General features: G+C 47.9%; 1 protein-coding gene across 1 annotated transcript in view; it reads left to right on the top strand.

The window, feature by feature from the left end:
* Nucleotides 1–3,820: 3,820 nt before the first annotated feature.
* Nucleotides 3,821–13,223, top strand: part of LOC147665021 (uncharacterized) — a gene marked incomplete at its 5' end in the record, with an annotated part of 54,326 nt that continues 44,923 nt past the window's right edge. Inside the window, 2 exons of the mRNA XM_086949812.1 lie at nt 3,821–4,184; nt 5,730–6,216. Coding sequence (XP_086805938.1) covers nt 3,821–4,184; nt 5,730–6,216 — 851 coding nt within the window. The remainder of the gene's footprint in view (nt 4,185–5,729; nt 6,217–13,223) is intronic.

Below are 13,223 nucleotides of genomic sequence, written 5' to 3'. Positions count from 1 at the left end.
CAGCAGCGGCAAGCAGAGAGCGGCAGGCGGTACCTATGAGGCAGGCAGGCTGCAGGCAGAAGCCAGCGACGTCAATCAGCACTCTCAGCGGTAGGCAGGCGCCAGGCAGCGGCAAGCAGGCAGGTGGCAGAGCAGTGGGGAGAAGCGACCGTCTGTGGGGGGTCAAAGGGAACTTGAGCCACCTTGCAATGGCTCTCTGTGTTGTCAGCGGCAACTACTGGGAAGAATGCATGAGGGACTACCTGCTCTTCAGAGACCAAGTGACACTTGACAGCTGTCACACTTGCTCCTGTGTCTCTCAGAGCCCCCACTCTATGGCCATTGATGGTCACCTACTGCCTGTATTTTTTAGTGTTCTCAGGCAGCTGAGTTTTAGGGACCATTTCAAAATCTAATGAGACAAGGGACATTTCTGCGGGACCCCACCCACTTTGGGCACCCATCTCCTCCCCACCCAGGGCTACACTGGCCATTTTACAGGGTGGTGCACAGGGTGGCACTGGGGATCATACCAACGGTGTCCCACCTGCTTACACTGAAAGCAGGTAACAGGCCCCCTATGAACAGGTTTACCTGTTGGGGGTCCTGACTTCTTTTCAGGGGGAGGCTGGGAACCCTTACCTTGGTTCCCTTGGGAATTACTTTGGGGACCTTTTTGGAACTCCCTCTGTTTACCCTTGTCCCCCCACTCTTCTGCTGGGGACCCTGCCCACCTTTGGCGGAGTCTCCCACAAGACCTTTGTGGACCCTGGTACTGACCCAGCGGTCTGTCTCTTCAGCAAGCTTTCTAGGGTTAGTCAACTTGCAATCAATAAGGTGCTGGCATAGCTCTAAAAAACAATTAGCAGACAAGTGCTCCCTAGCAATCAAATCATAGAGCGCTTGAAAATTATCAACATTGCTACCCCTCACCCAACCATCCATAGCTCTGGAAAAGAAAGACACATATTCTACCCAAGTGGTTCCCTCCAGTTTCTTACAATTCCTGAACCTCTGTCTATAGAGCTCAGGAGTTAACCCATACCTTGTCATCAGTACTTTCTTCATGTGGTGATAAGACATCCTATGCTCATTGGGTAGGTCTAACAAAGTATCCCTTAACTGAGTCAGAAAGCGGTCCCATAAACCCGCTCCTCAATCCTTCTCAGGGACCTGGTGGGCCAACATTGCTATCTCATAGGCTGCAAACCACTGACCAATATCTTCACCTTCGTGAAAATCTTTGATTACATCCTTGGGAATATGTACCCTGCCTTCTGAAGGCACAGATGGTGCGCTGCCACCAGAGGGATTGATTCCTAAGCCCTTGGCCTTGATCTCTAACTCCCTCAAAATCCTCTTATGCTCCATTCTCATTCTCTCCCTTTCCAAAGACAACCTGTTATTCTCTGTAGCCATCTCCAGCTTGTGTGCCCTACTTCTCTACCTGTCTTCCAACTCTCTGGGGGACAGGTCTTTGGAAGAGATGCTGCTGCCAGGCGGGGACGGAACCCCTCCCCTTGCTGGAAATTCTGGCCGATCAATGTGCCCATCTGCATCCCCAACAGGCTCCGCCACAAAATCAGGGACATTTCTGGCTTCTACCCAGGCCCTCAGCGCCTTTTGGTAGTCTTCTTTTTTAGAAATGCCTGGTGTAGCAACTTTCAATTTCCTGCAGAGATGCTTGAGCTGTTTCACAGTGTAGGTTTCCAACCTCTCTTCTTCAAAATCAAGATCCATGGATGCAACAGATGCTGGTTTACTCATTGTAGTAAAAATGGGGAGTTTTCAGGAAAAACTAACAGTCCAATAAAGGATTCTAAAAACAAAGTATGTGGTCACGTTTGGTCTGCACTCACTAGTAGTGTACACCAATCACTGTATATGAAACACAAATGCAAGGTCCAAATCCTCACCGCTGACCACCAATGTTAGATCTAGTTGGCAATGGTTATCACTGCTGAGCGTTCTATTGAGCGGGCGGGGCCGTGACGGAAGCGCTCCGTCATGAGCACAGCGCAATCGCGGCTGGTGACGGAGCGGTTCTGTCACCAGCATGCGCCCGCAGAGCGGCCGCCCTCCCCCCTTATCACTGCGGCGGAATAGCCGCTGCAGTGAAGGGGTTAAAACATAAATAAAAGGCACTGTTATTTACAGTGCCAATAGCTGAAACTCCACCAAATGCGAGACCTATTGCATTCCAAATGCTTGATCCTCCTGCCCTCCTGCAGTAAGAGAATCTCATTAAAGAAAATAGTGCTTACAGACTAAAGAAGACTACCATGTAACAACCTAAGTAAAAGGGCCAGACCTCATGGAAGTTACAAATGAAGACAAGATGGTACTAAGGAGGGACTAACAAGCATATTTACGAATCAGAAGCCAGCATTTATGGACAATGACAATAGCCAATGACAAATATGGGCAAAGAGTGGGCGTTGCTTCAAGTACAAACTCCAATACAGCATGGCTCACAGAGCAGCGCATGCTGCTCAGGCTCGACCACTGCCTGCATGTTGTTCATTAACTGAAAGCAGTCAACAATGCCGGCAATGCTGAATATGTACCGGGAAAGGTTCAACTTACTTCACTGGGGCCCAACTTCCCAGAAGTGGGGGGGGGGGGGCGTCCAACCTGTGAAAATAGTGGGTAGACGATGCATACCTGTGTTTACCCCCAACTTGTGTCCTGTGACCACAGTACAAGAGGGCGCAATACCACCACATTTCACTGAAGCACCAGTACCAGCCCGTCTCAGGTCATCAATACTTATCAGGGCATGTGCCACTAAGACTGATGTATTTTTAATGGGGCGGTGCTTGTGCTGCTTCATTGCTTTACATTTAGTGCAGGCTGCTACCACTTCTCACCACAACTAGCTGGCTGTAATAGCAAAATAACAGCACTTGATAGCAGGAGCCTAGCTATCAATAGAGCAGCAGGTGCAGTGACACCAGGACTCAGAGGCCCGAGGGGACACACTGAGTTCTGCTTACTGTTGAATGTTCGCACATAATCAGCAGTCAAAGGGCAGTGGCATAGCGTAAAATGTTGGGACCACCTGCAGAAACGAAGTGAGTCCCGTGAGTCTTACATATCTCACAGATATTCATTCGCCTTGGGTGGACTAGGGTCCCTTTCAAGGAGTTGGGTGCCACTGTTGGGTTGCCACCGGCACTGCAGGGCCTGCAGGGGCCTGTGTTACGCACCTGTCAAAGGGCCATTTTTTTGTGCTTGCAAGGGCTGACATTGTACAGGGCGAAGGTGAGGCTCTGGATGAATATAAGGAGATAGTTATTTAATGTGAAGTTTAGTTGCGTTGCTCACAAATTCTTTAAAATTAAACAACTAAATGGAAAAAATGTTGGGGGATATTCTCAAGAACGTGTGATAATCATCGCAAAATTAGCTTAACGCAACTTTGCACATCGCAGTCTATTGCGACAAAATAACACTGTGTTAACGCTATATTCCCATCCCGGCGGCACCATGCGATAGTATCAGGATAACGCACCAAATGACCGCGCAAAAATCAACGAGATGCCCAAAAAATGCGAAACATGAACGCAGAAAAAGCTACGACGCCTCAAATCGCAATACAAAAATCAGCGACAACCAGCGACAGGCCTGCAATTGCCATGCATCATGCGGGAAAATGCACTATAAAACCAACAAAAAAACACACCAAAACCAAATCAAACTGCGTAGCACCGTGGATGCACCAGGACCGAGTGCAGAGGACAAGCCGAACCCTTCAAGCCCCACAGAAGACCAGCCAGGAATCCCGTGTTCGGGGAAGGGCAAGGAGAAGAGGTAGAGGAAGACAGGGTTTTTTCCGCAGCGAGACCGGATCATCGTCACGGAAGTGACAGAACTCTATCAACAACTGTTTGACACCTCCACTGTTTCATTGACCACACACACGGAAATATGGCAGTCCATTGTGAACAACGTGAATGCAGTCGAAGTGTCAAGGAGGTCAATGGAGGAGGTCAAGAGACGCTGGCATGATGCGCAAAGCCAAGCTAAACAGAAACTCGCTGTCAACAGGAAGGCAGCAAAGGCGACTGGACGTGGGAGTCCCGCGCCACAGGAGGAGCTGGATGAGCTGGAGGAAATGGTGGCCACAGTCATCAGTGTGGAGACGGTGCAAGGAGTTGGGAGCCCAGACACAACTCGATATGACCTGACCCAACAGCAACAGGGTGAGTAACGACCAGGGACTGGGGGGACAGAGGGAGATGGACACAATGGCACGGATGTATTTCGTTACAACGCATACTTTTACAATGCATACCTTTACAACGCATTTTTTACACCGCATCATCCATTACAACGCATTCCATTACAACGCATGCCATTACAACAAATTCTTTGAAACTACCTTTACAACGCATTCCACTACAACGCATACTACATTTACAACGCATACCATTACAACGCATACCATTACATTGCATGTATGGTAAATATTGGATAGTGTAGGCGTAAAAATTACTATTCTAACTCCAGGGGGTGCAGCAGTAGGGTAAGTGTTGGATAGTGTAGGGGTAAAAATTACTATTCTAACTCCAGGGGGTTCAACAGTAGGGTAAGTATTGGATAGTGCAGGGGTAAAAATTACTATTCTAACTCCAGGGGGTGCAACAGTAGGGTAAGTGTTGGATAGTGTAGGTATGCGTTGTAATGGCTGCGTTGTAATGACATGCGTTGTAGTGGTATGCGTTGTAGTGACATGCGTTGTAATGGTTGCGTTGTAATGGTATGCATTGTAATGGATGTTGCGTTGTAAAAGTTTTGTTGGAAAGGTAGTGCGTTGTAAAAGTTGCATTGTAAGTGTTGTTTTCCCAATGGCACACATGCACAATCATGTGTAGCACACTGGACACCCACAATGATTGTAGAACATGTCCCTGATACCCTTGGCACACTGCAGCACACCTAGAAACACCAAGTAGGCCCCCGTTCACTATGTGCACAAAGGGGTCCCCCTCTCTATCACCAATCCCACAATCCTACCCATGCACATGTGCTGAGTCTGGCAAAGAAGTGGCTCTGTGAGCTACACTGACAATACTAGCGACACTGCATGACCGATAGCATGGCTGCAGCCAAAATACATGACATGGAGCACGACACGACACGACACGACACGACACTGAGGTGGTCCAGCGTGGATCACATCCTCAAAGTAGCAGGTCACACTCTGACACATCCACGTGCACATACAACCCCGACGTCAACAACACATCTGCAGACAAACAATACACAAAAGTACAAAAAAGGTCCAAGAGCACAAATGACCCAAGTCGCCAACATCTCAGCACACGAAAAGCACACAAGTCAAAGGCACACCACCTCAAAGGGATAAGGGGCAACTAAATCAGAGCTGCAGCGATGACTCTTCCACAATGCAGCACACACACATAACAATTACAGCACATCAACATTGACGACAATGTGGCACAAAGTGCAACACTTACACTGCAGGACATAGGACACAACTGGTGCTGCTTGTGCGTAGAAAGTGGCCAATCACATCTGGCATTGCAGGAAACTGTGAGAATATAATGTACGAGTACAACCTCACATCTGTCATCTAGTCAAAATGTCCACTGTCTCCCATCAAATAGCCAGCTCCTCCAAAACAGTCACAATGTACATTGTCATGCTGTCTGTCTGGAAACATGTACAATGTGTCAACATACATGGAACACACTGCTAACCTGCATCTCCCTTTTACATTGCAGAGGGGCAATCAACACCTCCTGCAGAGTGCACCAGACACCTCTTCAGTGATGATGAAAGGGTCCCCCTGGCCATCTGTTCCGACATCCCCCAACGGGTCGTAGACAGCCTCCGCACCCCACCTCCTGGAGCAGGGCAGCCCAGCTACATCAAGGAGACCCCAACCCCTGCAAAGACCACACAGCAGGAAGCACACACCACTGCAGCTGGCTCACAGGACCCCCCCAACCAACACATGGCATTCCAACGCTGTGTGTTAGGGTGCCAGGAGAAGATGGCTGATCAGCTGCGGATGGGGTTCAAACCCATGGCAGCCAAACTAGATGCCATACATGGCTGTCTAAGTCCCATCAGGGACCACTTACAATCTCTAACAGACACCCAGTGTCTGCTCCATGCTCTCCAACAATCCTTGGCTGACATAGCTGGGGCCATTACTCGGATACAAGAACTGTCTAGTCAGACAGGCTCCAGCGATGACAGCACAGAGTTGGCACAGATGCAGAGGACAATGGAGACCATGGAGCCGCAGGCTGGAAGTATGGCTGCCACGGCAGAACACCAGCGAGATGTAGCTGGGATCTTCCATGCCCTGCAGATCCTCATCTTGCCATTGCTGCCACAAAGCCTGTCACAGATGACTGCGGCTGGAACCTCAACACACACATCTCCGCCCCCTGATGTGTCATTGGCACACAGTTATGCAGCCCTACCACCTTCAACCCTGATGTGTCAGTGGCACACAGTGATACAGCCATAACACCACCACACCTGACACACCGGACACAAAAGACATATCAGAGGAGTAAGATGTGGATGGTAATGACTGTGTGAGAAAGGAAGTAGTAGCATCCATCCCCGCCATATGACCTGTCCCTGCCTGGAGCAGCCCTATGCATCTTGCCCTTGAAAAACACCTCCCACTGTCCCCGAAAGACTCTGCAACATACACCTGGACCCCGACATGGACTGTCATATCTGCTCTGGTTACCAATGACATAGCAATCCATATGCGGACTGAACTCTTCCTCTTCCAATTGACTTTTTATTCCCCCAAGCACTCTGATTGGCCCTCCACTGGGCAACCATGTAATGTGGGGTTGGCACAGCCATGTACTGCTCCAGCTCTGACACTCCACAGAAAGTGAATAAAACATTCCAAAACACACATGTCATGTCTATGTTCAATCAAGTATAAAAGTGTGGATGAATGTAGGGACAGTGATTGCACTAAAAGGTACACCATTGGAAATTACATCAATGCGCATGTTTGACCCTGACCCACATGGCCAATTAGATGACTGGGAAGGTTAGAACTAGCTGCGGCCTCATTGCACATGAACAAAAATCTTGCAACCCCCAAACGTAGCCCCATGTCCATGTCTTAAATAGTGCTGTGTTTAAAAATGTCGAATTTGGTAGCAGCCCTAAAGTAGTGTCCCCCATCACATGTGACAACAGAACATCTCTTCGCATGCATACCTACTCACACACATCTGTGTGAACACAGGCTGTTTTGATGGTCACATTGATCCACATGGAAAGAAGCTGGACACCATACTCACATTGCTGAAGACACGTAAGAGCACAGGTCTACCAACAACTATCCCAACCACAATAACTGGCTCACAGAGGTGGGGCTGTCAATAGGAACTCACCTCAAATAGAAATGCGTCAGTCAGTCCCTCCCTGTGTATGGACAATGCTCATTGAGGCACTTTGTCATTCTAATCAACACTCATCACAGTTGTACACTATTGAAGTTGCGTAGACTTTATTTGCATGTGCGTGTCAGTACAGGCAAGACAAGGGCCACAGATGCAGACTAATGCTTACTGGCAGCACAGGAACATGTCATGGTGCAAGTAATGAGGAGGCAAAAATAAACACAATTCATTCTGGATGGCAACGCGCTCAGCCCACCTTGCCTTGCTTGATGAGTCATGTGATGTTTGGCGTTTGCTCATTGCCCCGTGTCCGGGGACACGACTCGCAGCCCATGGGATCTGCATAGTGCTGTACCACCGGACTGCACCTACTGTCTGCTCTGCTGACAGTGAGCAGGTGAAAGGGTCCAACAAGGTCACATGTCATACTATGTTGTGGAGAAGTGTGGCTCACTGGTTAGAGCAGGTAGACCGTGAAGCAGAGGTCAGACCCGGGACCAGGGTTCGATTCCCGACGCGGCAGGGTGTTGAGCTCAAAATGTCCATGGACTCGATAATTCTCGCTTCGGTGCCTGACCTAATCATGGGTTCACACTCTGCAACTCTGGGCATTAAGCATGCTTAATCTCCACAACGGCCCCCCGCGGCGGGATGCCTGGCTTTCACCTTGGGGATGCCCTGTAGGGGCTCTCACAGGGAAAAACCAGGACGGGTTCCCAAGGCAAGCGCGGAGATACCCCTTCGGGGGTCGATTCTGGAGCTATATAAGAAATACAATAATAATAATAATGTGTGTATGTCAGATTTAGGAACGTTGCCAAACGACGCTGTGCAGCTCTGTCCATGGGACTGCATCACCTTGCACAAGTGTGAGTGTCAACACGCATAGGTGCACGCAGATGCATTCTGAGTCCAGGCGAATGCAGACATGTCCACTGTTGTGGTGGGACATGTGACCATTCCTCCAAGATGCAACAAGGTGTTGGGACCTGTGCTCTGGGTTACAATCAGTTGTGGCTGCAGGAACGTAGTTACTCATCCATGAATGCGAGAGCAGCTTCATGGGTAATTAGTTCCAAGAGTATGTCGGTGTCGAGTTCAACAAACACGGGGGAGAGCCAATCCATTAACTGGTCCAGACAGCTGTGCTCCGTCAACGCTGTTTCACCAATCTGCAACACAGCCCAATAGGGGAGCACCTCGATGTGGTCACTGCACAGGACGACTTGTGCAATCTCCCATCCCCAACTGCCAGCACATATGCCAAATATAAAGGCATCCCATGCACGGGTATCACGGTTGCACTCCTGGTCGTGGACCAACAGGGGGCACACACACAAGTCATAATCCAGTTCAGCTACTGTTGTGTTGGATAGGCAAACGTCCACGTGCCACTCAAATGTGCATGATCGACAGTGGAACCAGGGCTGGACGTAGTTGACGTACGCAAGATGGAAGCTCAGACGGTAACTTATGCGCAACACTGCCAGTGGCAGTGATCCCAACAGATGCAGCATACGTGCACCGTACAGTTCCACGTGACAGGGGTTGTGCATGTACCCAGGATGGCCTGCCATTGCGTTTGTTGGTCTCGTAGAACCAGCACTCTTCTGACCTGCAGCAGTTATGTGGATGATATGCCAGAGCTCGGAGCAATGAGTCGTATGTGTGTGCAACGTTTGGATGTATGGGTTGTTTTTTACTTATGTGTCAAGGGCATCCCATGCAGGTGTACCTCAAGCAGGAACAACTGTGTGTGGGGTGTGAACACGTTGGTCTTTCATTTGCTCAGTTCGTGGTGTGGGAGTCATCAAAATCTGGTATGGTATCTCTCTCAGGGGGTGCCAGTCGCATTCAAGACCAAGGTTGGAGGTTCAGATGTCCTTCCACCATAGTATTGAGACAAAGGAGCTTCGTACCTAATGTTAGTCTGACTACTGCTTGTATTTTTGAAATGTGACGTGGACTGCGCGCTACAATTGATGCCAGACTTATGGTGCACCAGTTGCGATACACACACAACAGTTGGCATGTATGAGCCAAGAGCCCGATTGGCCTTGATCTCATTGTACAATCTCTCTCTTTCTCTCTCTTTCTCTCTCTTTCTCTCTCTCCCTCTCTCCCTCTCTTTCTCTCTCTTTCTCTCTCTATCTCTCTCTCCCTCTCTCTCTTTCTCTCTCTCTCTGTCCTTTGATGAGTGCATGGCGCACCTTCTTATCTTGAATTTTGTCTTGAAGGCTGTGAGTTATAGATTGTCCAGGGATGACCCGCCATGACTCTTCCAAATAGTTATTTGGACTCAAATTTGATTGCGATATTTTGTTTGGACTTTCAATGGTGAATGATTCATTCTCCTTTTTCTGACCACACATGAATGTTAATTGTTGTAAATGTGCAAATGATTTTGTTCATGATTTCGTGAACTAGAGGTGCAATATCTTGGTCCAGAGTGGGTGAGGGTTTTCCGGGATAGGGCCTGGGGGGGGGGGGGGGGTGGGGGGGGGATCCTGGGGGTGGTGGCGGTGGTGGGTGTTGTGGCCCTCTTGGGTGTCCCAGCTGCATGATTGTTGGCTCCATGGCATCTGTTGTTCTTCAGGTGTGGCTCTGGGCTGGGCTCCCTTTTATGGTGCAGGTTGTCATCCGACTTTACACCAGGTAAGAGCAGGTGTTGAATCCCTGCTGCTAACTCGCCTTATTGTGTGGTTTGTGATCTTATCGCAGATCTGGCTGGTCATTGAGAATGTTGTGATGTGGGTTTGGCACAGCTTTTTGCATGGGAACGCCTACTCTGCATATCATTAGCGTCAGTTGCCAGGGTCATCTGTGACGATGTATTTTGTGGCTGCTATCGCGGGGGAACTGGTGATATCGGCTGTTAGCACCAGCTTGTGAATGGGGCACTAAGTTTATCATCACTTTGGCTCAGGTAAAATGCTAGTAACTCGGCAATAAGTCCTTAAGAATATGCCCCTTTGATTCTTATATTTCAGGGCTTAAACACCTGATTGCCAATTTGAAAATGTTGCTGACTAATTAGTTTGTGATCGATTTATTTGTCAGTGTGTAAACAAACAAATTCAAAAAAAGCTCTTGTCTATGGGTAATCCTACTTTGAAAGAGACTACAAATAGGCATGCCATCCTCCCCAGTGTTACAGGAATGGAGTCCCTCCCTGATTTTATTGTTCGTGGGAGACCTACAAGATCATAAAATCTCCAAAATGCATCAGTCCCTAGTGACGAATTGTCCCACCACACTTGATAAACTTAGAGAGGCATCGAAGGGAGACCTCGGCCTTAGGATGGAGATGATTGGACGTCGGCGTTGGCCTCCCCTCGGGAGGCTGCAATTGCAATGTGGCCCTGGCTAATCCAATTTAATTATTTACACTGGGTGTATTATATAAGTGTCGGGCTGTGGAGGGCAGGCCTTGTGGCATCTCCAACTTGCCTACGCTGTGGTCAGGAAGAGCGCAATCTAATTCACACGGTATGGCAGTGTACTGCACTCATAAAGTTCTGGCGGGGGGATTTGGCCTGTCTTGCATAGGTGTTGGGGTGGGAGCTCCCCTTGTAGCCTAAACTAGTGCTTCCACATATAATGGAGGTTATTGGGGGAAATACCTATAAACGCTACCTAATTCTATTGGGACTTACACTAGCTAAACGAGATATTGCACGAAAGTGGAAAGCAGAGGCCCCACCTTCCTTGTCAGCATGGAAAAATTGTCTAGATTTCAATATGGGTCTGGAAATCCATATCTTTAAGGCACGGGGCTGCCTGCAAAAACATCAGAAGATTTGGAAGCGATGGGCGGACTATCGAGGCCTATCCCTGGAGCCCATTTCCTCTGGAGATGCTACAATCCTGGGATGACTATGCAGGACTGAGGTGTAAGGGGCCAGTAGTTACGCAGAAACCTTTATTGATGCAGTGGGAGTAGGGGGGGGGTGAGATACAGTGCTGAGATGGGAGGGGTTATATTGGTTACGTTTCATTGTTTCTTTTTGAAAATGTATATTTTAAATGTCAATGTCAACTTTTTGTACTTTAGAATTTGTAAACCAGACTCTGGTTTACAGAGCTCTGCATTGTATTTCACACTTGATGCAATAATATATGTTTATAAAAAAAGAAAGAGACTACAAAAACTGCTAAAAGCATTGAACTGGCTCATATCTCATTTGAGAAATTGGATGCCACACGGAACAATACTATTAATAGGTTACGTATTAAGGACAAGTGTGTTAAGGTTAAATGATCTAAAGAAGTGTATATATATGCCAGGAAGATCATTTTCATTCAGCCAAATACCGGCTTCAGGTGCACTTACTCAGCTCATGGCAAAGGTGGGAGAGAATGGCCAGCCAGCTTGTCACCTGCAGAAAATGTAATAGGGTTGGACATTTTGCAGGAGTGTGCCAAGAGCAAAAGAAATAGGGGGAGAGGTTGATTAATGTAGTTACTGATTCTTCTGAACAAAGCAACACAGAGTTGTTGAAGGTGCAAGACAAACTTTATGATATTGGATTACTGGCCAAAGTGAGTGATGTCATTACTGCTGATCCTTGTGAGTGTATAGATCCGTATATTGAAGATCTTTGGGAAATATATGTGGAAGTAAAAGGACTCTGCATATTAGGTTGGTTTGATCAGGGTTGTTTCACATGGAAGCGATATGGAAGCGATGTGTAAATACTGACTGTGCCCAGCAGAGTCTGCTGCCAATACAGTTCCGTTCAGCGTACTTTGAGGCCAGTTGCCCTATAAGGGGCTTGGAGCAGGAAGTGAATTAGTGTGTGCTCCAATATGCCGCTAAATGTGGCTAGCCAAAGTTTGACCATCGGGTAGATGCTTGCTGGAAAGAAATGCATTTGAGCACATTGCACAACGACCTAAAGAAACTTATATACAAAATAATGCAGGAAACTAGGGTTTCTGAAGGATTACTTCCTGTGACATAGCAACAGCTTTTCATAATCCTTCAAAAAACAGTCCTTTAAATTAGCATATCAGCCCAATTTCAGAAATGCCTATCTTTCAGATTTCCTGAAACCCCCATCCCTGCTACAAAACATTTTTGGAAAACAAGAGAATGTTCAAGCACACAATCACACTCTGAGGATGAAGTGTCTGTTTACTATGGCTAGCAGACCTCCTCCCATTGTACAGTCGGGATGAATGTTGGCCTCTAGTAGAAGCGATGCACGTACCTATCCTATGCCATAGGATACAACCACTGAAGAACAGATGCTGAGAAACGTGCTGTCCATATTCATGTTCAAAGAAACAAAGGCCACTTACCTACTGTCAGATCAGGACACTGATGTGGCAGGACAAGATGCATCTTTCTATGAAAGCCATCAGTTGGGGACAAATGGAGGACACTCTCGCAGGCAATAATGCACAGTATAAATATATATAACATATTGAGAGGTCAGCAGGACCATGTGCCCAAGGGGCCCATAATAAGTAAATGTCAGAAGGAACTACCTTGAGTCTACCCACCCTGAGGATGTGAACTCCCTAAGGTCCCCTTACTGGCACCAGCTGCTACCAAAAAAGCCCTGCCACAGGTGGATTAATGTTAAGCAACAACAAAGACACCCGAGACGGCACTTGATAATCAAGGAAGGCATGTTATCAAAGCGTCAGAAACCTATTTACCCCAGACCCCTTTTCATTTGCTTTGTTATTTCCTCTTTTGTTTCATTCCCATTTCTGTACTAATGGCCACGGGACCGATGATGGCCCAGAGACCAGGTCATGTGATTCATCTTCCTGCTGCAGACATCTGTGTGTCATGTGCAGACTGCAGAACTGGAGCCA

This window comes from Lissotriton vulgaris, unplaced genomic scaffold (genome assembly GCF_964263255.1).
Source record: "Lissotriton vulgaris unplaced genomic scaffold, aLisVul1.2 SCAFFOLD_499, whole genome shotgun sequence".
Classification (NCBI taxonomy): Eukaryota; Metazoa; Chordata; class Amphibia; order Caudata; family Salamandridae; genus Lissotriton; species Lissotriton vulgaris.
Note: the sequence above shows the minus strand (reverse complement) of the source record. Positions and strands in the feature narration are given on the sequence as shown.